The sequence below is a fragment of the Eschrichtius robustus genome, chromosome 1, assembly GCF_028021215.1.
Source record: "Eschrichtius robustus isolate mEscRob2 chromosome 1, mEscRob2.pri, whole genome shotgun sequence".
NCBI classification, from domain to species: domain Eukaryota; kingdom Metazoa; phylum Chordata; class Mammalia; order Artiodactyla; family Eschrichtiidae; genus Eschrichtius; species Eschrichtius robustus.
The window spans coordinates 75705089-75732730 of NC_090824.1; the positions used below are offsets into that span (position 1 = coordinate 75705089).

A 27642-nucleotide genomic window follows, 5' to 3' on the forward strand; every position below is an offset into this window, starting at 1 on the left:
TTTGCCTAATAAGAGTAACATAAGAACAATATAAAAGTGATGTGGAGCCACAGCTACAACTTCATTGACCAGAGAAGAAAATGAGGTCTGGAGTGTGTCCATACTCTCCAGGTGGCACAACTCTGCCGACTTGGATGCTTTTTTCATCTGCTCAACCCCCCGGTGGGCCCTTAGCCATGATAGTCTTGTAAGGCTCCAAAATTAGGCTGTTTGGTCTCCAAATCTAAGTCCTATAATAGTCTAGCTTTCTGGGCCTCTTCCAGGTTAGGAATGTTTTTGTAGTACTAGTTTTAATTACTCTGAAACCAAATGCCAAATGTAAATGAAAGATGAAAAGGAAAGTACTCTACTGTATCCCAAGCATTGTGACAGGTCCTTTGCATAGATTACCTTTAATCCTAAAACAGTTTTCCATTTTATAAATAAACCAAGGCTCAGAAAGGTTAAGTACTTGCCCAAGATCATACAACTAGTAAGCAGCTGAGTAAAGATTAAAACTTAAGTCTGACTCCAAAGTACCTTCTCTGTACTATTTCATGCTGTGTCCAACAGTGTTAGATACCTAAAGCTAACATCTAGCCAACTAGTGCCACGTTCTTCTGTTTAGCCGACCGTGAAAGTCGCTATGAGGAGGAAGAGGAACAGAGTCGAAGTATGAGCCGGAAGAGGAAGGCATCTGTGCACAGTTCAGGCCGAGGCTCTAACCGAGGTTCCAGACACAGCTCTGCGCCTCCCAAGAAAAAGAGGAAGTAACTTCGGAACTTTGGCCCTCAGCTCCATTCTTCCTTCAGCCAATCCCTGAAAATTTTACATGACATAGAAACTGTATTTTTCCTTTTTTTCTTTTGAAGTTTTGCCATTTGTGTTTATGGGTTTAGGGGGCCATTTGTGCGGACCAGTCTACCTGGGGAGTTCCAGGCCCACCAGGACGCGTGCCAGTGGCCCCATCCAGATGGCAAGGGAGGAGGTGTTCCCGAAGAAGGGCAGAGGCTTCCGCTGTTAATAAATACCGTTTCGTTCCTCTCTCTTCCTGTCACCTTCTGCCAGGACATCGTTGGCTTCTGACATCTTATTCTTTGATGTCTCAAAGCTGTATTTCCAAGACATTGGTACAAGGTGACCCTTAACTAGCTGTACCATGGTTCTTGACCAGCAGATTCAATCCTCCATCCTACCCTACTGCCATGATCTTCCTCACATCTCTCTTTTAAGTTCCATCTTTGCAGTACTCAAGAAGAGGTTCTTGGAATTTGCTAATGGTGTAAACCATACAACTTGAGCTAGTGAGTCTGATCAGGCTGGTATCTCCATCTGAGTTCTCCTGCTTTCTTGCCTCATGCAGATTCTGAGGTATTTCTGCTGCCTTGGAAGACATAAGAAGCAGTGATACTCCCTGGCTCGGTTTCATCTTTACAAATTCACACATGGTACAATGGTAGAAGCAGAATTACCACTGTTTTTTTTCTGATATATGAGGAAAAATGGGTGTGTCTCATGTACTGCTTCTAGTGAAAATCTAGAAGGAGGCTCAGAGGAGTCAACATTTAGATCTGGAAGGGGTAAGTCATGCCTTGGGCCTAGAATACCCTGATGAGAAAAGAGAAGAGGAAGAGAGGCCACATCTACAACACAGCCTCTCGTCACTGCTGCTCCTTATTTTTACTTGTCTCGCGTTGTCCTGTATTTATCACAATTTCTGTTGAACAGCTTTTTAAGTATTTGGGGAGTTTATCTTGCCATCCTCTCCCTCCTGGTTCTCTCTGCACCCACCTGCCCCACTGCAGTTCCTTCTGTGTTCTGTGACTTTAAGAGAAGAGGGGGAGAGGGGTCTCGGATTTTGTTTGTGTGTTTGTTATTTTCTCCTTAGCAGTAGGACTTGATATTTTCAATTTTGGAAGAACTAAAAGATAATAAACTGTGGGTTTTTTTTGTTGTTGTTGTTTTGTTTTTGTAAATTCACCTTCTGTAACAGTTCTTTTGCAGTTCCTGAAAGCAAGCCTGCTTCTCGCCTGGAAAAGTGCTAAGCCATTAGAGAATAATTCCCTTTATCCAGCTAATATCTCAGAAAGAAACTGTCATCATTCTAAGCTTTCATCATTAGCTTGAGACATCATAGTAAACCAAATTCATGGTAGAACAAGTTACTTTATAAGAGACTTTTTACTATGGTTCCCTCAGGGTTTAGAATGGAATAGCACTTGTCCCGTCACAGAAACAAGTCTTCAGTCATCTCCTTGTAAATAGCATGGAGGGCGGCAGCAGCTTGAAGGGACACCTTCAGCCTTCCTATGGGGGTAGCCTGACCTTCAGGGCTAACAACTGTTGGGAAAGGAAAAAGAAACATGTCAGACAGCAGTGTCGTTCATGGAAAAACAAACACTTAAATACCTGTTATTTTCCACATTAAGTGCTGGGGATACTAAATAAAGTTATACCTCATATTTTAGTGGGACTTAATCTGGTGGAAGATGATGGAAAACACACAGTCATTACAGTATAGTATGGTAGGTGCTGTGATGAAAACTCTAGGTGCTTTGTGAACACACAGAAGTGGCACCCAATCCAGAATGGAGAATCGGAAAAGGCTTTCTGGAGACAATCCATTAGTCTTCAAAAAGTAAAAGATATTCTAAGCACGTAGAGCATGTGCCAAGATAATGAGGACAAGTTTGGAAAACTGTAAGAAATGGCATAAATGAAGCTGTATTGATAAGCAGGAGCCAGAGCACAACAAGCCATTTGTTTTGTAAGGAATGTGGTTTTAACTGAAGGTATTAGAAATTACAGTTTTTTATTTGGGTTCTAGAAAAGTGGGTCCATTCTTTGGGGAATATATTCCAAGGGGGCACAAGTAGATCAGGGAAGGTAGTTATGAGGCTGTTGAGTGAGTAATTCAGGAGGAGAGAAAAGAAGGGTTCTGAAGTTTAACAGAGGAGGTGGAGACAGATTCAGAACACTTAAGAGGTAAAATTAATAGGATTTTATGATTGAAATGTTGGGAGTGAAGAGGTTAGAATCAAGCATGACCATTCTGGGTGGGTAAGAGGAAACAAGGTACACAGTTTTCAGAACAGAGTCAATAAGGGCAGTGAGAAAGTCTGATGTTTAAATTTGAAATCAAAACAATGTGTCTTTTCAAAATTTCCATGTCCCAAACACTAGCGATTCATAATATATTCTAGTTGTCAGGAGGTATGTGGGCTAAGATACACAACTGATTACATTCATGCTTGATCTAGAAATAAATATAGCTCTAGGGATTTCAATCCAGATTGTCTCATCAACTTTGTAGTGGTAATTAGGTATTAAAGGTAAAACAAAATGTATTCACTATTAGGATGATTTCCTTAGACGTAAGTGGAACAGAGGAGCACAAAAACGTCTCACTCACTGTCTAGCTCTTGCTCTAGGATGTCTCTTCCCGATTCCAGGATCTGCCACAGTTCCAGATATGCGTAGCCTACTTCTTGACATTCTTTCTTTTCCTCATCCATAGGATCACTTACTACCGTAAACTTTAAACTGAAGGGGAAAAAAATCCATTTAACTCAGTACTGCTGATACCCTTAGGCTTTAAAAAAAAAAAAAAGGATAAAAGTAATCATAAATTACACATTGTATTCCCTGAATCACTTCTCCCTTTCCTCCATTTTACAAGACTACAACAGCACAAGACTGAGAAATCGTTTTAATTTAAAGTAACAGGTCTGGAAGGAACTAAGACTTGAGGTAAAGTAGTTGATCAAGTTGTCTCAGAACTGTTGAGATATAATTCCTTTTAAGATGGTTTACAGTTCTGCTGAAAGATTTGAAATGGGCAGTGGAGGTGTTGAACAAAAATCAAGATTATGGAAGTTAGAAGCGTTTTACATTTCTAAATAAAAGTGTTATACCAAGCCTGAGCAGAGTAAAGGAAACGGAATACAGAATTGCAAAATGAATATAAAAAGTGTATTCCTTAGAGTTGTAAGTCTTGGAAGATGATACTGTAAAGAACACAGCACGGTTCCTCCTAAGCAGTGAGCAGTTAACAGCAATTACAGGACCCACCTCAGATACCAAAATCCACTGATGCTCAAGTCCCTTATATAAAATGGTGTAGGATTTGCATATAGAATATACTTTAAATCACCTCTAGATTACTTATAATACCTAATACAGTGTAAATGCTATATAAATAGTTGTAAATACAACGTAAATGTTACATAAATAGTTGCCAGTACATGGCAAAGTTAAATTTTGCTTTTTGGAACTTCCTAGAATTGTTTTTTCAAATATTTTTCATCCACCGTTAGTTGAATCCATGGATGCGGGGGGAACCTGCAGATACAGAAGGCTGACTATTATTACCTTGACTTAGTCTAGCAAAGAATGATATTGAATTCCAGAAACTGATATCTATTAAATTTTTTGAGGTAAAGTTTACATAACATAAATTTACTATTTTAACCATTGTAAGGTGTACAATTCAGTGTTTCTTAGTATAATCACAATGTTGTGCAACCATCACCACTATCTAATTTCAGATCACATTCATCACCACAAAAAGAAATCTATACCCATTAAGCAGTCACTCCCCACTCTTCTCTCCCTCAGTCCTGGTGACCACTAATCTACTTTCTGTCTCTCTGGATTTGCCTATTCTGGACATTTCATATTCCTATTAATTTTTTAAAAGCTAACATTGGTGGCTAATAGAAAGTTCTAAGGGAGCAAGAATAGGACCAAAAATCCAAGCGTTTTAAATCACAGCTAAACACGATTAAGCTGAAAAGAAGAAATCCTGAAAGTGATGCATTCACAGTCATTAAGCAATATTCGTTTGTGGTTATGTTTCTGTATCCGTACTGAGAACTTCAACAAAGCAAAGGGATAATGCTGACTCCTCCACCCATTTTCCCAGAAAACGTATGGTAACTCACATCACCACATCACGTGCACAATACCAAGTGCTTTAGGTAAACTATGTTATTTCAGTATCATCCTCACCGGAGCCTTCAAGTTAAATAATACCTCAAACATCACAGAGCTAGTAAGTGGAAGTGTCAGGATTCAGAACCAAGTCTGTGTGATTACAAAGGCAATGTTCTACCTGCTATATCATACAGGCAAAAAGAAAATCAAAGGTAAAATCAATTGAAATCAAACTGAGTAGAAGATCACAAAAAGAAAAGAAAAAGATCACCACTGTAAAGGAATAAAGGAAGAGAGAGTTGTAGGAATGCTGAGAGGAGAAAAGAAAAAGCTAAATTTAACATTAATGCAAAAGAGAAACGACCAAATCTCTTTCCATTTCCAAAAGTTACCAGTAAGCTTATATCTGTTTAAGTCCACCGTGATACTGAAGTCAGATTCACGGTTTATTTCAACTGGCTCCTTTTTCAGTCCTTCTTAGGATTAACTGGAGACAAAGTAAATGCAAATTAAATAAATTTATTGGGCTGTTAGAAAAGTAATGGATTAGAACACCAGTCCCATACTACTTCTTACCCACACACACGAAAAGGAGGTAGGGTTGCCAGATTTTGCCAAAAACAAATAAAAGAAAACCCAGATGTCCACTTAAACTTGATTTTCAAAATTCAGCTAAATGAGAAATTTTTTAGTCTATATGTATATCCCATGCATTTCATCTGGAACCTCTAAAAGGAGGGCTCCTCAGATTATATGAATAATGACAATTGGCTTTCCTAAAACTTAGAGTAGACCCAGAATTTACTTCAAAGTATTCCTGTAGAGAAATCATTTTTAAGTCAAAAATAAAATTGCTATTATAAAGGCATAATATTCGGTAAGCTAGCAATGGTATGGTACTATGTTTGAGAGAAATGAATTAAATTATCCTAGAGTGTCAAGGCGTTTTGTCCTTTCCGTAGGGGGCACTAAGTATTCAAGTAAATTGCTGCCTCAAAAAAAAAAAAAAAAAAAAAAAAGCGCTTATCAGGGGCTGGCATAGGTGAGAAATGAACTAATCCTGTGAGATGATATAATGCATCAGGTAGTTAGTCACAAACATAAATTAGACTCAAGTAGATGGGAAATTCATTAGGAGTATATTAATATGAAAGAAGTTATTAAAATATTCCATATCACCACAAAGCCAAACTCAAACTCCTAAATTCCTGTGTAACTCCTCCTGTCTTTCAAAGTGGGAAGCAGGTGCTTACTGTCCTTGCTCAGGATCTTGTCCAGTCAGCATGGCGAACAGAAACTGCCTTCGGTCTTTCTGCTCCACTGGGTCCAGGTCTATCACTGTATTAAGGGTTAAGTGGGAAAAAAGCAAAGAATCATATACTGTTGCTATTTGGGCACTAAAACTTTCATAAATGGTATGTGTAAAACATTGATATAAAGCAGACATTGGCAAAACTGGGCCCATGAGCCAGCTACCTGTTTTCATGAAGTTTTATTGAACACAGCCATCTGTTTACATACTATCTGTGGTGGCTTTCCAACTACAATGATAGAGTTGAAGAGTTGTGACAGAGACTGGCCCACAAAGCCTAAAACGTTTACTATGTGGCCCTTTAAGAAAATGTTTCGACCACTGATATAAAAGAAGCCTTACACTCTGTGTTGGAAGCTGTCCTGCCAAATGCCAGGATAAACGTGCTCCCACCACTGCCCAACTGGAAGAATTCTAGGAGACTGATTTTGTTTTTTTCAGGCCGCCTAGAGATTTGGGTTTTGAGGTAGGTTCAACTCAAGGTCTCAACATCCATTTCCCTCTTCCTCTTCATTTCTACATGGGATTGTTGCAGACTCAAATAAATTAGCCTATGTTTTCCAGCCTCTATTTTAGCTAGGTTTGGCCACGTGATTGAGTTCTGCCCACCGTGGTGTGTGAAACTGGGAGGTAGCCTTCCTTTCTGCAGCTGCTATTAAGGACCGTGAGGCAACTGAAAGGATGGAAGACAGGCACGAGGGGGACAGGAAGGCAAGATGGGAGTTTGGATCCCTGATCCCGATCACGTGGCCTCAGCCCTGGACTGCCGCCCTTGAGCTCACTTTACACAAGTGAGGGAAAAACTTCTATCTCCTATGATGTAAGGACAGGATATACTATTTTAAAGGGTGGGGGGGTGAGTTGGGGGTGTGGAATAGAGAACAAGAAACAGCTTTTAGAAATTTAAAATAAATACCTAGTCAATGACTGGAAGATAAAATTAAGGAAATCACCCCCTCCAAAAAAAAATAGAAAGAAAGAAAAAAACAGAGGTAGAATTATAGGAGAAAAGTGATAAAATTAGAGGATCAATTTGGAAGATCCAAAATTCTACTAAGAAAATGAGAAAATGTAGGGGGAAAAAGTTATCAAAGGAATGCAATAAAATTTCCCAGAACTAAAAGCCATGAGCTTCCAGATTTAAAGAGCCCACTGAATGGCCAGAACAATTAAAGAAAATATATGCACATTATTCTGAAATTTAAGAACACTAAAAATGAAGAAAAAATGTTAAAGTCCTCTGGGGAGGTAGAGGGTAGTCTTCATACAAGCGTTAGACTCCAGGCCTGGACCTAGAAGACCATGGACCAACTGCTTTGACATTCTGAATGAAAAATGTTTTCAACATAGATTTTTATACTTGGTCTAATTATCAATCAAATATATGGGCAGAATTTTCATGCATGACTATCTCAAAATATTTACTTCCAGTGTATTCTTTCTTTAAAAGCTACTAGAAAATATGATCCATTAAAATATAATAAATCAGAGGGTGACACATGACCCAGGAGATAAAAAATCCAGTATAAAATAGAATTAAATTAAACTCTCCAAATGGCAGCAGTGGGATAATAGCTGAAGAGAGGGCTGAAGAGGAACAAGAAGATAAAGAGAGATCTTCAGGAAAAAAAAAAAAGATACATTATTTGACAGGTTTGATTATTTGAAAATTTAAAAGGCTTCTGGAGAATGCAGAAAGAAATCCCAACAGGTATAATGAAAATAAAGCAAATGAAAAATTGAGACAAACAAAATATAAACAAGAAAGAGATTATAATCATGGTGTACCACTTGGCCCTGCAAGACTGTTTACACATCCATAATAATAGAAACAATTATGATTAATTAAAAATTAAATTTAAATTATGATCCAACTATATGGGAGCATGGGTGTGATACAAGAGAGATAAGTTTTATTTGCCAAGATAGGAAGTCAACAGATAATGTCTGAATCAGGAAATGAATTAGTGAATCAGGAAATTGCAATAGAATCATTTCTCAGAAACATGGGGTTAAATAACAGAAGAAATAGCAGAAAAAGTGAAAAGTGGTGTGGTGGACTGAGGGGGGTGGTCAGGGAGGGGTGAGGGGGAGTGATTTGCAGAGAAAGAGTGGAGCAAAGGACTACTTTATTTTAATCAAAAATCTTTTTAGGGCTTCCCTGGTGGCGCAGTGGTTAAGAATCCGCCTGCCAATGCAGGGGACATGGGTTCGAGCCCTGGTCCCGGAAGATCCCACATGCCGTGGAGCAGCTGGGCCAGTGAGCCACAATTACTGAGCCTGCGCGTCTGGAGCCTGTGCTCCGCAACAAGAGAGGCCGCGATAGTGAGAGGCCCGCGCACTGCGATGAAGAGTGGCCCCCACTTGCCGCAACTAGAGAAAGCCCTTGAACAGAAACGAAGACCCAACACAGCCATAAATAAATAAATAAATAAAATTTAAAAGAGATAAGCAAAACATTCTCTCTATAAATTTGATCTTTAAAAAAAAAATCTTTTTAAGCCTATTTGATATTTTAAAACCATATGTATATATTACTTTGATAAATAAAAGAAAATAAAACAGCAGGGTCCACCCCAACAGAAGTCCAGAGTAGCTCGGACCCCTCAGGCTAAATGGCTGTCAGCCTCCTCTCCTGGCTGTTCACCAGGGATGCCTCACCCTTGCTAAAGTGGAAGTGGATCTCTTCTCCTGCTCTCGGTTTCCTCAGGGACACTGGAGTCTCCGTCTCCGACAAGGGTAGACCGTAGAACTTGTATTCCACATACACCTGTTTTACATTCTCATCACACATCACTTCAGCCTCTGGGTGGAATGCCAGGGAGATGATTTCAATGCACATCTTCTCTGAACCCTGACAAGGAAAATATTCATTTCCTATAGGTTAGAGATGCCAGTGTTTATACTCCATCTAATTAACATATTACTCTCTAGGGATCAATCACAGGCATATTCCACCTAACATATTACTCCTTGAGAATCAATTTATAGGTACCTTAAACTGGCACCAAGAGACCACCTGACTGAACTGCCACCACTAACCATGGGCAATTTGTAAAGAGAATCCAGTTCCTCTATCTCCCAGTCCAGTGAATCAGTTCTCCAGATCAGCCTTTCTCAGCCATCGCCACATACAGAAAGAATCAAGAAACTTTCTGAACAGATCGTTTTCTTAAACTTTCTCCATGAAAACCAATCCATCTTTTTCCTGCAGTTAGGTCCTAAGAGACCTGTCAACTCAGTAGTTGTTTTAGCCACTAAAGCAAAGAGCTGCCCAGTGCGCCCTGTGTCCCAACCGACCCCCGCCAAGTACATGCCACGGAGCAGGCCATTAGACCACCCTGCCCTCTCATGGCAACTCCAATTCTTGGAGCTCTGCTTCAGAGTTGCTCCTACGGCCACCATCCCCTCCTCTGACATCCCTGTGTCCACTTTCACATTAGGGATACCAGGAGGAGGGCTGACATTATGATAGTTTCAAGAAATAAACTGAGGTCAACATTAAGTCCCCCACCTTCTACAGTGTAGCAGCAAGTCAGTGTCGTGACACTAGTAAGGAGTCAGTCCAGGGTGGCCCTATAGCCACAGTTCTCCCTTTCATCTGTGAGTGCCCTCGGGGCTGCTTCTCTCCTCCAGGTCGCCAGGCCAATGTCCTCACTTCCCCAAATCTGCCCCCCACCACCCACCTTTTCTTCTCTTAGGAAGCAAGCAGAGCTCCTGTGCCTTCTCCTAGGAAGTTCAGTGGGCAATATTTCTCAACAAATCTGCATCAAAATAATCTGGGTGCTTCTTAAAAATAAAGACACGTGATGTTTCCCTCTCAGTCCCCACACAACTCTCCAACACTTACCATGAAAACCACTGACTCTAAACAGTGTTTTCCAAAATGTGAATTTTGACATTTATGGGTCAGCTTAGTGGGATTCACTAGTTAATTAATTAATTAATTAATTTATTGGCCGTGCTGCGCAGCTTGCGGAATCTTAGTTCCCCAACCGGCGAATGAACCTGGGCCCTGAGCAGTGAAAGTGCGCAGTCCTAACCACTGGACTGCTAGGGAATTCTTTTTTTTTTTTGAAATGAAATAATAAAATAGGATAGGATGGAATGGAATGGAATAGGAGAGAAAATATGACAGTGCTTGGCAAATGATAAAGGTAAGCCTTGTTTCTTGAAACTTCTGCTTAGATATGATTATACTGAGCACAATGTAGAAACGTATTTCTTACAGCGATTGTCATTAAAAAAAAGTGTAAAAGCCAATCATATCACATTGTCTGGGTGGCTCCTGGCAATCTGTGTTTAACTTTTAAATTCGTAGGTATAATTTACATACAGTAAAATGGAAAACCTTGGGTATGCAGTTGAGACAAATGTATACAAGTGTGTAATCAACACCCTATTTAAGAAGACATTTCCATCACCCTAGAAAGTTCTCTCATGCTGCTGTTGCAATTATCTTTAAGTTGCAAACCCTATGCTGTAGTCTCAATAAAAGTTAAGCAGAATTTCTCACAGTGTGTCTGAGGAAGGTGTTTTACAAATGAATGGTTCTGTGAGAAAATAAATTTTGGAAAATCAAGATTAACAAAGCTATCAGCTTTCTTTAACTGGACTTAAAGACTTTAATATGCTAATACACATTGGAGCACTTATAGAGGATGATACCGAGGTAGTTTTTTCCAAACATATTTGACTACACAATCCTTTTTCACCCCCTGGACCATGGCTGGGTTTAATTTTCCATGGAACACACTTTGCAAAACCCTGAGGTCTGGGAAAATAAGAGAAAGGTGTTTGTAGTCATTTAAGTGCCTGAATGATGCCCAGTTCCACCTTATCAAAACAAACAAACAAACAAAGAAACTTCTATGCTTAATGGGGATGAACATTTATAGTTTAAAAAAAAAAAGAACAACTACCAGACTAGTGACTTTCAAACTGTAAGATTCAGCATATGTGTATCTGTATATGTATATATAAAAAAAAAAATCACTTATATAAATGTTCCCTGAAACAATGCTTAACCTTACTATATGTAATACAGACTATTATTTTGTATTCAATTCTATCTCAGTTCATTCCCCACTAAGGGATGCCAACTCACAGTTGGAAAACACTGCACCACAGTTATGCTATATGACATGATAGCCATTAACCACATGTGGCTATTGAGCACTTGAAATGTGGCTAATCTGAATTGGGATGTGCTGTCAGTGTAAAATCCACACAGGATTTTGAAAACTTTGCATTAAAAAAAATATAAGATACCTCAATTTTTGTATATTGATTTCATGTTGAAATGATAATGCCTTGTATATATCAGGTTAAATAAAATACACTATTGAAATTAATTTTACTTGTTTCTTTTTATACTTTTGATGTGGACACTAGAAAGTTTTAAATTACATTGGTGGCTCACATTATAATTCTGTTGGACAGCACTTCACAGACTGTAAGCTCCATGAGTTCTAGAACCCACAAGTCTGTTTTGCTAACCCCTTTAGTCACAGCAGCTAGCATACCACTAATTTGTTTTGTTACCTCTCCATGTCACCTAGATCTAAATTTTTAAAAATTACTTTTGACTCTTTCCCTCACAGTCACTCTCATTCCATTAAATTGAGGGTGTTGGGGGAAAAGTGTTCATAACACTATGAGAGAAAAAGGTCACTACAGGGTGAGTGTAAATTAGTATAATTTGGGGGATGATAATGTAGTGGTATCCATCAAAATTTCAAGAGTACATTCCTTTTAAAATCAGCAGTTCCACTTCTAGGAATCTATCCCACAAAGACATTTGCCAAGAACACAAAGATACACATGAACAAGGGTGTTATACTGTGGCATTATTTTCCCCCCTTTTCCCTCTGTTATTGTAGATACCTGGTTGTACAGAAACAAAAGTGACAAGGTCCTGGTGTAGTCGGTCTGTACACATATCAGAGGACAAATTCTGCAAAAGCTAGGTATGGTCATCAAACGTTTGCTCTTCTCAAGGCTCATCTGCAAAGTCTGGCTATGAAATTTTACTGTGGAATCTCCTCTCTTCCCCCAGCTTTACTGAGACATAACTGATATATAATGTTCCCTTGCTTTCCTGTACCTTAGATGAACCGAACTATTTGCTACCCCAGGGCTTTTACATTTGCCATCTCCTCTGCCTCAGATAACTATCCCCCAGGGCTTCCCTTCTCATTCTTCAGATTTCAGTTGAAATGTCCTCTCCTCAGAGAAGTCTTTCCTTACCACCTTACCTAACTCAACCCCTCCCATTACTAACAATTATATCACCCTATTTGTTTTCTTTGTAGTATTTAGAATCAGCAAGTATCTATTTGTTTGTTCAGTGATTTATATCTGTTTGCACTCAGTAGAAAGTAAGATTCAAGAGGGAAGGGACCAAGTCTGTCTTATTCACCATTTTGTATCCACAAAGCCTGGCAAATAATAAGACAGGTAACTCCAAAATTACTTGTTGAAGGAGCAAACAACTCACGTGGGTACTGTAAGGATTTAGTGAGTTAATGAATATCAAGCACATAGCATAAAAGCTCAATCAGCATTGCCCACTGAGGTCTAAATAAAAGGTCATATTATTTTAATGGAATACTAATAAGTAGTTAAGCAGAATGGACTAGAAAAAACTAAATATATAGACCTGGATGGAATCCCAAAACATTACTGATTGAAAAATACTTGCCACTAAGAGCTGGTTCCTTGAAAAGATAAACAAAATTGATAAACACTGATGTAAACAGGACATCAAAATCACAACATGTAGGGGAGGGGAGTATAAAAATGTAGATCTTTAAGAATGTGTTTGAACTTGTATGACTATCTTGTAGTTTAAAGCAAGTATAGTTATGGGTCAAGATACTTGAAAAACAGGACAACCACAAATCAAAAACACAATGGATTAAAAAAAAAAAGAAAGGAACTCAAGAGTATTACAAAAGAAAACAATCAAACCACAAAAGGAAAAACAAAAAGAAGAAGAAATGAACAAAGAGAAACAAAATCAACTGGAAAACAAAGTTTAAAATGGCTATGAGTAAATACCTATCAATAATTACATTGTCAAAGGACTAAATCTGCCAATCATAGAGTGGCAGGTTGGATTAAAAACAAAACAAAAAACCAAGAACCTACAATATGCTGCTTAGAAGAAACGCACATCAGGATGAAAGACACACACAGACTGAAAGTGAGAGGATGGAAAAAAGATTGCATGCAAATGGAAACAAGACAGTGGGGGTAGCGATACTCATATCAGACAAAACAAACTTTAAAACAAAGTCCAGGACTTCCCTCGTGGCTCAGTGGTTAAGAATCTGCCTGCCAATGCAGGGCACACAGGTTCAAGCCCTGGTCCAGGAAGATCCCACGTGCTACGGAGCAATTAAGCTTGTGCACCACAACTACTGAGCCTACTCTCTAGAGCCCGCAAGCCACAACTATCGAGTCCACGTGCTGCAACTACTGAAGCCCACGCGCCTAGAGCCCATGCTCCGCAACAAGAGAAGCCACCGCAATGAGAAGCCCGTGCACCGCAACGAAGAGGAGCCCCCGCTTGCTGCAACTAGAGAAAGCCCGTGCACAGCAGCAAAGATCCAACGCAGCCATAAATAAATAAATTAATTAATTAATTTAAAAACAAAGTCCATAGAGAAAGACATAGAAGGACATTATATAATAATAAAGGTATCAATACAAGAAGAGGATATGACACTTATTAACATTTATGTGCCCAATATAAGGGCACCTAAATATATAAAACAAATACTAACAGACATAAAGGGAGACACGGACAGGAATACAATAATAGTAGGAGACTTTAACACCCCACTGGTATCAAGAGACAGATCATCCAGACAGAAAATCAATACGGCAACAGAGGTCCTAAGTGACACAATAGACCAGTTGGACTTAATTGATAATGTACAGGACACTACAGCCAAAAAAGTTAGAATACACATTTTTTTCAAGCGTGCATAGAACATTATCTAGGATAGACCACATATTAGGTCACAAAACAAGCCTCAACAAATTTAAGAGGATAAAAATTATTTCAAGCATATTTTCTGACCATAAGGGTATGAAACTAGAAATCAACCACAGAAGGAAAAACGGGAAAAGAATGAACACAAGGAGACTAAACAACATGCTACTAAAAAACCAAAGGGTCAACAATGAAATCAAAGAAGAAATCAGAAAATACCTCAAGACAAACAACAACCTTACACAAACACAACCTTACAAAAATCTGTGGGATAAAGCAAGAGCAGTTCTAAGAGGAAAGTTAGAATTAGAAAAAGAAGAAGAAACACAACCTAAAGTCAGCAAAAGGAAGGAAATAATAAAGATCAGAGAGGAAATAAAATACAAATAAAATAAAAAAAACCAAGAGCTGGTTTCTTGAAAAGATAATCAAAACTGACAAACCTATGGCCAGGCTCACCAAGAAGAAAGGAACCAAATAAACAGAATAAGAAATGAGAGTGGAGACATAACAACTAATAGCACAGAAATACAAAATATTCTAAGAGACTACTATAAACAGTTGTATGCCAACAAATTGGACAACCTAGAAGAAATGGACAAGTTTCTAGAAACATACAGCCTGATAACATATGTATACATATAGCTGATTCATTTTGTTGTACAGCAGAAACTAAAACAACATTATAAAGCAATTATACTCCAATAAAGATATAAAAATAAATAAATAAATAAAAATTTAAAAAACACATAAAAATCAAAACTTTTATTTCATGCTGGAGCCATCAATGAAGCAAACCTAGGGGCAGAGTAAAGATCCTGGTCATAGCAACCTACTGGTTTGTGGTAGTCACCTCTAAGATGGTCCCCAATGATCCTCACCTCCTACACTGAATAAGACTGACCTTGCTGCAAACAGGATACTGTGGAAAGGAAGGAGTGTGACTCCTAAAGCTAGACTGGCCAAAGACGTTGTGACTTCTGCCTTGCTCGCTCTTGGAGCCTTCACTCTGACTGAAGCCAGCTGCTGTGTCCTGAGGACACTCAAGTAGCCCATGGAGAGGGAGGCTCAATAGGTGATGAACTGAGGCCTCCTACCAACAACTAGCACCATGTGAGGGCACCATCTTGGAAGTGGATACTCCAGCCCCAGTCAAGCCTCTAGATGACTGCAGCTCCAATTGACAGCTTGACTGCAACCTCCCAGGACACCCTAAGCCAGAACCACACAGCAAAGCCACTCCCAGTTTCCCGACTTTAAGAAACTGTGTGTGAAAATAAATGTTTACTGTTGTTGTAAAAAGAGAACAAAAAAACAAACAAAAAAACCGAGTCAAGAACAAACAGATAATTTGAACAGACCAATCACTACAGCGAAATAGAATCTGTAATTTAAAAAAAAAAAAAACTCCCTGCAAACAGAAGTCCAGGACTGGATGGCTTCCCTGCAGAATTCTACCAAACATAAAAAGCAGAACTTACACCTATCCTTCTCAAACTATTCTAAATAACTGAAGAGGAGGGAACATCCCCAAATTCATTCTATGAAGCCACCATCACCCTGATACCCAAACCAGACAAAGACACTACAAAAAAGAAAATCACAGGCTAATATCTTTGATGAATATAGATGCAAAAATCGTCAACAAAATATTAACAAACCAAATCCAACAATACATATAAAGGATCACACACCATGATTAAGTTGGATTCATTCCAGGGTAGCAAGGATGGTTCAACGTACTCAAATCAGTCAATGTGATACACTACATTAACCAAAAAAAAAGACAAAAATACATGATTATCGCAATAGATGCAGAGAAAGCATTTGATAAAATTCAGTATTCGTTCATGATAAAAACTATCACCAAAGTGGGTATAGGGGGAGCATATCTTAGCATGATAAAGCCAATTATGACAAACGCACAGCCAACATACTATTCAATGGTGAAAAGCTGAAAGCCTTCCTGCTAAATTCAGGAACAAGACAAGGATGTCTACTCTCCCCACTTCTATTCAACAAAGTATTAGAAGTCCTAGCCACAGAAACCAGACAAGAAAAAGAAATAAAAAGTATCCAAATTAGAAGGGAAGAGGTAAAACTCTCACTATTTGCAGATGACATAATACTCTATATAGAGAATCCTAAAGTCTCCACATAAAAACTTTAGAAATAATAAATGAATTCAGTAGGGTAGCAGGATACAAGATTAATATACAGAAATCTGTAGCATTTCTTTACACTAACAATGAGATATCAGAAAGAGAAAGTAAAAAAAAAAATCCCATTTAAGATCGTGTCAAAAAATAAAATATCTAGGAATAAACTTAGCCACTGTGGAAAACAGTATGGAGGTTCCTCAAAAAACTAAAAATAGAACTACCATATGACCCAGGAATTTCACTCCTGGGTATATATCTGAAAAAACCAAAAACTTTAATTTGAAAAGATATATGCACCCCAATGTTCATCATACCAGCATTATTTACAACTGCCAAGATATGGAAGCAATGTAAGTGCTGATCAACAGATGAATGGATAAAGAAGATGTGATGTATATATATACACACACACAATGGAATATTACTCAGCCATAAAAAAGAATGAAAAATTTTCATCTGCAACAACATGGATGGAATTGGAGAGTATTATGCTTAGTGAAATAAGTCAGACAAAGACAAATATTGTATGATAGCACTTATATGTTAAATATTAAAAAAAGCGGCAGAGCAATCAAGATGGTGGAGTGGTAGGACGTGAAGCTCACCACCTCCCACAAATATATTAAAAATACATCTACATGTATTAATAATTCTCACAATATGTCTACTGAATGCTGGCAGAAGACCTCAGACTTTTGAAAGGGCAAGAAAATCTCCATGTAACCAGGTAGGACAAAAGAAAAAAGAAAAAAAGGAAGTGAGAAAGGAATCGGGATGGGACCTCCCTCCTAGGAGGGAGCTGTGAAAAAGGTTCCCGCACCCTGGGAAGTCCCCTCACCAGAGGGGAGATCAGCTGGAACAGAGCTTCAGAGCCTCAGAGGAGAATGCAGCAACCAGTTTTCAGCAGCCCGAATGGAGAGAGACCTGCACAGTCAGTGCCACCGCCCTGCACTCCCCAGCCTGAGATGTGCATCTGCTGGTGCGGGTTGGGGCTGGGTGCTGAAGCTCAGGCTTCAGATATCAGACCCAGAGAGAGGACTGGGGTTGGCTGTGTGAAAACAGCCTGAAGGGGCTGGAGTCTGGTGTGACTGCAACTGAGGGTGTTTGTGGAGCAAGCCTGGGCCACCTTAGAGGACAGGTGCCATTGTTTGGGGGGTGCACGAGGGGAGGGGTGGGACCCACCATTGCAGGCTTTTTCCTTGCATGTGCTCTCAGGCGGTTAGGACACCACCTACACGAGCTCCAGGCGTGGTCACGAGCAGCTCCCGCACCCATCACATGCTCCGGGGATGCACATGAGCCACCACCGCCACCAAGAACCCTAGGACTGGGCACTGCCGCATCTGCACACCCCCTTTCAAGGGGATAATGGCCTGCACATGCTGAGGGAAGAGGTGACAGATATCCATATTAAAACAGCCCTTGCACCAAAAATATTAAACCCACACAGCTACAAAGGGACGCTTCCACATAAAAATAGCCCTCCAAGACCACAGTAGATAATTGTTTCTCCTAAACTCACAGAGCAAGAGAAATATAAGTAAAATGAAGAAGCAGAGGAACCACTTCCAGTTTAAAGACCAAGAAAATTCCCCTGAAAGAACAAACAATGAAACAGACCTCTTTGATCTAATAGACACTGGTTTCAAAAAGGGGTACTGAAGGAATTAAGAAAGGCTATTGACAGAAATGCAGGGTACTGTAAGAAGCAACTAGAAACTATAAAGAGGAACCAAGAAAAATCAGAAAACTCATTGACTGAGATGTAAGCTGAGCTAAAGGCAATAAATAGCAGAATGTATAATGCAGAAGAACGAATAAGTGACTTGGAAGATAGAATAATGGAAATCACTCAATCAGGACAGCAGACAGAAAGCCAAATGAAAAAAATGAAAGCAATATAAGAGACCTATGGGATAATATAAAGCATGCCAACCTACGCATGATAGGAATTCCAGAAGGGGAAGAAAGAGAAAAGCGGATCGAAAATGTATTTGAAGAAATTACGGCTGAAAACTTCCCCAACCTAAACAAGGAAACAGATATCCAGGTACAGGAAGCATGGAGGGTCCCAAACAAGATAAACCTAAACAGACCTACACCAAGACTTTTTTTTTTTTTCCTGCGTTGGGTCTTTGTTGCTGTGCACGGGCCTTCTCTAGCTGCAGTGAGTGGGGGCTACTCTTTGTTGTGGTGCGGAGGCTTCTCATTGCGGTGGCTTCCCTTGTTGCAGAGCACGGGCTCTAGGCACGTGGGCTTCAGTAGTTGCAGCAGGCTTCAGTAGTTGTGGTGCGCGGGCTCAGTAGTTGTGGCGCACAGGCTTAGTTGCTCCACGGCATGTGGGATCTGCCCGGACCAGGGATCGAATCCATGTCCCCTGCATTGGCAGGCAGATTCTTAACCACTGCATCACCAGGGAAGTCCCATGACATATTATAATAAAAATGGCAAAAGTTAAAGATAAAGAGGATTCTAAAGGCAGCAAGAGAAACACAAACAGTTAATTACAAGAGAACCCCCATAAGACTATCAGTTGATTTCTCTATAGAAACGCTGCAGGCCAGAAGGGAGGGGCAAGATACATTCAAAGTTCTGAAAGGGAAAAATCTGTAACCCAGGATACTCTACCCAGCAAGATTATCATTCAGAATAGGAGAGATAAAGAATTTCTCAGACAAACAAAAACTAAAAGAATACAGTAATACTAAATCTATTCCAAAGGAAATATTGAAAAGTCTTCCCTAAATAGAAAAGAAGTAAGAATCTAAAGGAAAGAGAAAATAACAATTGGAAAGTAAATCACTTAAATAAGCCAGTACACAGATTTTTAAAAAATGAAAAAATTTCTGTGATAGTGATGATAGCCACAGTGAAGAGCAAAAGTATGAACATGAAGATGTAAAAGAGTACATGAAAATCATAAAATGTGGGGAGTAAAATAAGAAAATGTAGATTTTTTTTCAGTTCCTAGAATGTGTTTGAGCCGATATGACTACTAGTCTAAGGCAAGTACAAATAGGATGGGGTTAACATACTTGAAAAACAGGGTAACCACAGATCAAAAACATACAATAGATTCACAGAAACCAAAAAGAAGAGAACATAAGCATAATACAAAAGAAAACCATCAAACCACAAAAGGAAAAACAAAAAGAAAAAGAAAGGTACAAAGAAGAAGTATAAAATCAACAGGAAAATAAGGTTTAAATGGCAATAAATACATATCTATCAATAGTTACCTTAGGGACTTCCCTGGTGGCACAGTGGTTAAGAATCTGCCTGCCAATGCAGGGAACATGGGTTTGAGCCCTGGTCCAGGAAGATCCCACATGCTGCAGAGCAACTAAGCCTGTGCGCCACAACTACTGAGCCTACACTCTAGAGCCTGTGAGCCACAACTACTGAAGCCTGCATGCCTAGAGCCCATGCTCCACAACAAGAGAAGCCACCACAATGAGAAGCCCACACACTGCAACGAAGAGTAGCCCCACTCGCTGCAACTAGAGAAAGCCCGCACACAGCAATGAAGACCCAACGCTGCCAAAAATAAATTAAAATAAATAAATAAATAAATTTATTTTTTAAAACTACCTTAAATGTCAATGGATTAAAACCTCCAATCAAAATACACAGAGTGGCACATTGGATAAAAGAAAACAAGAGCCTACAATATGCTGCCTACAAGATACCCACTTTAGGGCAAAGGACACACATAGATTGAAAGTAAGGGGATGGAAAAAGATGTCTCATACAAATGGAAATGAAAATAAAGTGGGGTCTCAATACTCAGACAAAATAGACTTCAAAACAAAGCCCATAAAGAAAGATAAAGAAGGACATTGTATAATGAAAAAAGGATCAATACAAAAAGAGGATTTTACACTCATCAATATATATGCACCTAATATAAGAGCAACCAAATACATAAAACAAATACTAACAGACATGAAGGGAGAAATTGACAGGAATACAATAATAGTAGGAGACTTTAATACCCCACTCACATCAATGGACAGATCTTCTAGACAGAAAATCAATAAGGCACAGAAATTCTAAATAATACAATAGAACAGTTAAACTTAATTGATATTTTCAGGACATTACATCCAAAAAAAAAAAAAAACCAGAATACACATTCTTTTTTTTTTTTTTAATTATTTATTTTATTTATTTTTGGCTGCGTTGCTGCACGCAGGCTTTCTCCAGTTGCAGCAAGCGGGGGCTACTCTTCTCTGTGGTGAACGGGCTTCTCATTGCAGTGGCCTCTCTTGTTGTGGAGCACAGGCTCTAGGCACATGGGCTTCAGTAGTTGTGGCTCGCGGGCTCCGGAGCACAAGCTCAGTAGCTGTGGCACACAGGCCCAGCTGGATCTTCCCACGCCAGGGCTCGAACCCGTGTCTCCTGCATTGGCAGGCAGATTCCTAACCACTGCGCCACCAGGGAAGCCCCAGAATACTCATTCTTTTCAAGTACCCATGGAACATGCCTTAGGTTTGACCACATACTAGGGTACAAAACAAGCCTCAATAAATCTGAGAGTTTAGAAATTATCTCAAGCATCTCTTCAGACCACAATGGCATGAAACTAGAAAACAACCACAGAAAAAGAAATGAGAAAAAAATGATTACATGGAGATTAAGCAACATGCTACTAAAAAAACCAATGGGTCATTGATGAAACCAAAGAGGAAATTAAAAAATACCTTGAGACAAATGACAATGAAAACACAGCCATACAAAATCTATGGGATACAGCAAAAGCAGTTCTTAGAGGGAGGTTCACAGTGATACAGGCCTTCCTCAAAAAATAAGAAAAATCTCAAATAACCAACCTAACCTACCAGCTAAAAGAATTAGAAAAAGAAGAACAAATAAAACCTAAAGTCAGCAGAAGAATGGAAGTAATAAAGATTGGATAGGAAATAAATAAAATAGAGATTAAAAAACAGAAAAAAATCAATAAAACCAAGAGCTGGTTCTTTGAAAGGGTAAACAAGATTGACAAACCTCTGGCCAGGCTCATCAAGAAGAAAAGAGAGAGAACCCAAATAAACAAAATAAGAAATAAAAAAGGAGATATAACAACTGATACTGCAGAAATACAAAAAATCATAAGGGAATACTATGAACAATTATATGCCAACAAATTTAACAACCTAGAAGAAATGGATAAATTTTTAGAAATATACAGCCCACCAAAACTGAATCAAGAAGAAATAGATAATTTGAACAGACTGATCATTAGAAGTGAAATAGACTCTGTAATTTTAAAACTCCTTACAAACAAAAGTCCAGGACCAGACGGGTTCACAGGCGAATTCTACCAAACATACAAAGAAGAATTTATACTGATCCTTCTCAAACTCTTCCAAAAAATTGAAGAGGAGGCAAAGAATCCCAAAGACATTCTATGAAGCCACCATCACCCTGATACCAAAACCAGACAAAGACACCACCAAAAAAGAAAATTACAGGCCAATATCTTTGATGAATATAGATGCAAAAATTCTCAACAAAATGTTAGCAAACCAAACCCAATAACTCATAAAAGATCATACACCATGACCAAGTGGGATTCATTCCAAGTTCACAAGGATGGTTCAACATACTCAAATCAATCAGTGTGACATACTACATTAACAAAAGAAAAGAAAAAACCAAATGATCAATAGATACAGAACAAGCATTTGACAAAATTCAACATTCATTCATGATAAAAACTCTTACCAAAGTGGGTATAGAGGGAACATATCTCACCATAATAAAAGCTATTTATGACAAACACACAGCCAATATAATACTCAATGGTGAAAAGCTGAAAGCCTTTGTACTAAAATCTGGAAAAAGACAAGGATACCCACTCTCACCTCTTATATTCACCATAGTATTGGATGTCCTAGCCACAGCAATCAGACAAGAAAAAGAAATAAAAGGTATCCGAATTGGAAGGAAAGAGGTAAAATTGTCATATGCAGATGACATGAAACTATATAGAGAAAACCCTAAACACTCCACACAAAAACTACTAGAACTGATAAACAAATTCAGCAGGATAGCAGGATACAAGATTAACATTCAGAAACCAGTTGCATTTCCTTACACTAACAATGAAATATCAGAAAGAGAATGTAAAAAAGCAATACCTTTTAAAATAGCACCTGCAAAAATAAAATACTTAGGAATAAACCTTACTGAGGAGGTGAAAGACTTATACACTGAGAACTATAAAACATTAATAAAGGAAACTGAAGATGATTCAAAGAAATGGAAAGATATCACATGCTCTTGGATTAAAAGAATTAATATTGTTAAAATAGCCATACTACTCAAAGCAATCTACAGATTTAATGCATTCCCTATCAAATTACCCATGACATTTTTCACAGAACTAGAAAAAATAATCCTAAAATTTATATGGAAACATATGAGACTCAGATTTGCCAAAGCAATCCTGAAGAAAAAGAACAAAGCAGAAGGCATAAATCTCCCAGACTTCAGACAATACTACAAAGCTACAGTAATCAAAACAGCGTGGTACTGGCACAAAAACAGGCATATGGATCAGTGGAACAGAATAGAGAGCCCAGAAATAAACTCACACACCTACAGTCAATTAATCTTCAACAAAGGTGGCAAGAATATAAAACGGGAAAAAGTCTCTTCAGCAAGTGGTGTTGGGGAAGTTGGATAGCTGCATGTAAATCAATGAAGTTAGAACACACCCTCTTGCCATACACAAAAATAAACTCAAAATGGCTTAAAGAGTTAAAATAAGACATGACATCATAAAACTCCTAGAAGAGATCATGGGCAAAACATTTCTGACATAAATCGTACCAATGTTTTCTTAGGTCAGTCTCCCAAGGCAATAGAGATAAAAACAAAAATAAACAAATGGGGCCTAATCAAACTTACAAGCCTGTGCACAGCAAAGGAAACCATAAACAAGCAAAAACACAATCTACAGAATGGGAGAAAATATTTGCAAAACAATATGACCAACAAGGGCTTAATTTCCAAAATATACAAACAGCTCATACAACTCAACAACAACAAAAACAACCCAATCGAAAAATGGGCAGAAGACCTAAATAGACATTTCTCCAAAGAAGACATACAAATGGCCAATAGGCACATGAAAAGATGGTCAACACCTCTAATTATTAGAGAAATGCAAATCAAAATTACAATGAGGTACCACCTCGCGTGGGTCAGAATGGCCATCATTAAAAAGTCTACAAATAACAAATGCTGGAGAGGATGTGGAGAAAAGGGAACCCTTCTACACTGTTGGTGGGAATGTAAGTTCATACAGCCACTATGGAAAACAGTATGGAGGTTCCTCAGAAAACTAAAAATAGAACTACCATATGATCCAGCAATCCTATTCCTGGGCATATATCCAGACAAAACTCTAATTCAAAAATATACATGCACCCTTATGTTCATAGCAGCACTATTCACAATAGCCAAGACATGGAAGCAACCTAAATGTCCATCGACAGATGAATGGATAAAGAAGATGTGGTACATATATACAATGGAATACTACTCAGCCATTCAAAAGAATGAAATAATGCCATTTGCAGCAATATGGATGAATCTAGAGATTATCATACTAAGTGAAGTCAGACAGACATACAAATATCATATGGTATCACATATATGGAATCTAAAATATGATACAAATGAACTTATTTACAAAACAGAAATAGACTCACAGACATAGAAAACAAACCTAGGGTTACCAAAGGGGAAACGGGGGGAGGGATAAATTAAGGAGTATGGGATTAGCAGATACAAACTACTATGTATAAAATAGATAAACAATAAGGACCAACTGCATAGCACAGGGAACTATATTCAATATCTTGTAATAACCTCTAATAGAAAAGAAACTGAAAAAAGAATATATATAACTGAATCACTTTGCTGTACACCTGAAGCATTGTAAATAAACTATACTTCAAGAAAAAAAAATATCACCACTTTACAGATGAGGAAACAGAGCCTAATAGAGGTTCAATAACTTCCCCAAAGCGGCATAGATATTAATAGCAGAGACTGGATCTAAACCACTTCTGTCTGAAACACATTTCCATGCTCCTAAACACTACACTCTCTTGCCTCCTCCTTTACCCTGGCTGACTCCAGGCACATAAAGGGACAGAGCTCACGTACTGTCTCTGGACCTTCAACTCCTTCCATCTTTCATGCCCAGCTATTTTGAAATACAAAAAGGATTGAGTATGAGGCAGGAAAGACAGGGCTGGGCCCAAGGACAGCCTATACACCTCCTTGTTTTGCACTTAATGAGACCATGACACATGGAGAAATGGCATCTAAAACAGAAACTTTGTAGCATCTGAACAAGAAACACTGACCATGAAAACCATGGCGCATGCCCAGTAAAAATGCACAGATTGCCAATGACCCTGTATGACCTTCCCATGTGGTTGACTAGTAAGGGAAAATTTAAGGGAAAACAGTTCTTAGAGCACATGTACAGTGGCTCCAGGAGACAAAGGCGTAAGACTGGGAGCTGATGCAACCTGGTGCAATCTAGGCCACACCCCAACTGTCCCCTCAATGAATATTCCACCCCTAATCAAAAAGACCCCCCCGCCCATTCAAAGGGCTAAAAAAATAAGATAAAAGGAGGATCAAAAAACCTTGTGGTATGCTCCGCACTTGTGAGGATGCCTGCACTCTTCTTTGAGTGTGTAACTTTCACTTCAGCCTCAATAAACTGCTTTTTTTTTTTTAAATTTTTATTTATTTATTTTGGCCGTGCCACACAGCTTGCGCCATCTTATTTCCCTGACCAGGGATTGAATCCGGCCATGGCAGTGAAAGTGCCAAGTCCTAACCACCAGACTGCCAGGAAATTCCCCTGCTTCTTTGTTCTCTTTGCTCCTCAGCCTGTGTGTTTTTTTCTCCTTTGTGTTCTGTGTTCCTTGCCCAAATTCTTCTGGACAAGTTGAACAAGAGTCTGGACTTTTGATAAAGCTTTTCTGCTATCAAGTATATGTGTCTGTGTTGTAAGTTTAATTTGATAACAACACTAATTTTTACTAAGTGGGATCAGTTTTCATATTTAGTTTATCCAGCAACATTTTTAGGTACACAAAAGTTTTCTAACAGGAGATCTTATTTAAGAGCCTTTAATTTAGGGTAATATTTTTAACGTATTCTGACTTGTAGTTCCAAAATTTGCTGACCAGCTGACTGCTTTTTGGGTTGATCTGAGATGTGCACGGTTTAGAAACTTTAGCTCAAGTTCCAGTTCTTTCACTAACTACTGCTACAATGCTGGACTTATCACTTGGTTCTCTTCACCTTTACGATCTCTAAGGTGTTACTGTCTAGTTCTAATACTATGGCTCTGATCTGTCTTACAAACATTTCTCAAGATATTAATTACATAATGTCTAAAAAAGATATAACAGATAAAAGTTCAGAAAATAAACCCTATGCTTTTCTTTACTGTTTCTAATTAAGCTCATAATCCTCAGTTAGATTTTAATCTTTCATTCAGCCATTCATTCAACAAATATTTATTGAGTGCCTACAAGTGTACCAGGGAGCATTCTAGCAGCTCGAAAGTGATCGTTTCCTACCTCATTTAAAACCCCACAATATTCCAATACAATGATTGTGAATATATCTGTGGATATTTATTCATAGATTTGTGTGTGTGTGTGTGTGTGTGTGTGTGTGTGTGTGTGTGTGTGTGTATCCTCAATTAGTTCCAAAACAGATCTGAGGTCAAAATGTTTAATAAATAATTGTAATTACAGGTTTTAAAGGTTGAGTAAAAACCTTCTGAAACTGAGTGATCTCTTTGAGCCCTCCCACAAAGAATCCTTCCAGCCTCCACCTCCCAAAGTAAACCTGCTCTCTTTAGGTAGATTTAAAGAAAAGGGCATCACTTAGGCTGGGGTGAATCACCATATACAATGAAGGAGGCAGGCAAGGGATCCAAATGGGAGAGAGAAGTGTTGAAGTCAGTCCTTATTTATTTTAATTTATTTATTGTTATGGCTGTGTTGGGTCTTCGTTTCTGTGCAAGGGCTTTCTCTAGTTGTGGCAAGCGGGGGCCACTCTTCATCGCGGTGCGCGGGCCTCTCACTATCGCGGCCTGTCTTGTTGCGGAGCACAGGCTCCAGACGCACAGGCTCAGTAATTGTGGCTCACGGGCCCAGTCGCTCCATGGCATGTGGGATCTTCCCAGACCAGGGCTCGAACCCATGTGCCCTGCATTGGCAGGCAGATTCTTAACCACTGTGCCACCAGGGAAGCCCGTCAGTCCTTATTTATACCAAATCAAGAAAATGATCCTTTCACCTGCCTGTATGAACAGACTTCCATTCACTTGCAACATAAATTTAATTAAATAACTTGAATTTCCCATCTGGTTCATTAAATAAAACTGGATTTGAATGTCACACACATGGCCATTAAGCACACTGTCATTACTTACAATTTTGGCTCACGCACAATGATTACCCCAGTATACTTACTGCCTTAGGACATTTCTGAGATACAGGTGTTACTATCTCATCACTATCTGTAGTTTGTGCTTCACTGACTTCAGAAGCTTGTTCACAGGATTCTTTATCTGCCAGAGAAGAGACTAGAGTTACAGAACTGTTTTGGAGTACCCTGTCTAGCCCAGAAAAGACCCAGTACCTACATCTTCAATCTACTGTTTAGTTACTAGTTCTGAGTACCTAGATTTTGGCTGTAATCACTAGAAACAAACCTTCTTTTTTAAAGTTTCACTTATTCAGAAGCTTGCCAAACATACAGGGTTCACTTCTGAAAAAAGAAAGGGAAGAAAGGAAGGGAGGGAGGTAGAAAGAAAGTTTTGTCCTTTTAGGGGCTGGAGAAAATTACCAAGCCAAGGAAAACCAGTGCAATCAGGGTGTAGCAGATTGTATTTTACAAAGACAGCGGCAAACAATATCTCTCATCCCACATGTTTGCTTTCGTACAATGTGATCTTGATACTCCTAATACTTTTTTTAAGGTAGGTATTTTTATGTTTATATATTTTTTTATTTTTAGATTTTTATTTTATATTATAGTTGATTTACAATGTTGTGTTAGTTTCAGGGGCACAGCAAAGTGATTTAGTTATACAAACACATATATCTATTCTTTTTCAGATCCTTTTCCCGTATAGGTTATTATAGAGTATTGAGTAGACTTCCCTGTGCTCTACAGTAGGTCCTTATTGATTACCTATT

The 27642-nt window shown here is 38.7% G+C and overlaps 2 protein-coding genes across 2 annotated transcripts in view; one reads left to right on the forward strand and one right to left on the reverse strand.

Moving 5' to 3' along the window:
- Nucleotides 1–1933, forward strand: part of SUPT16H (SPT16 homolog, facilitates chromatin remodeling subunit) — a 30427-nt gene extending 28494 nt beyond the window's left edge. Inside the window, exon 26 of the mRNA XM_068548130.1 lies at nt 608–1933. Within this exon, the coding sequence (XP_068404231.1) occupies nt 608–753 (146 nt within the window). The 3' untranslated portion in view covers nt 754–1933. The remainder of the gene's footprint in view (nt 1–607) is intronic.
- Nucleotides 1915–27642, reverse strand: part of RPGRIP1 (RPGR interacting protein 1) — a 91663-nt gene continuing 65935 nt past the window's right edge. Inside the window, 5 exon segments of the mRNA XM_068548145.1 lie at nt 1915–2319; nt 3392–3522; nt 6168–6252; nt 8888–9080; nt 26914–27011. Of these exon segments, the coding sequence (XP_068404246.1) occupies nt 2207–2319; nt 3392–3522; nt 6168–6252; nt 8888–9080; nt 26914–27011 (620 nt within the window). The 3' untranslated portion in view covers nt 1915–2206.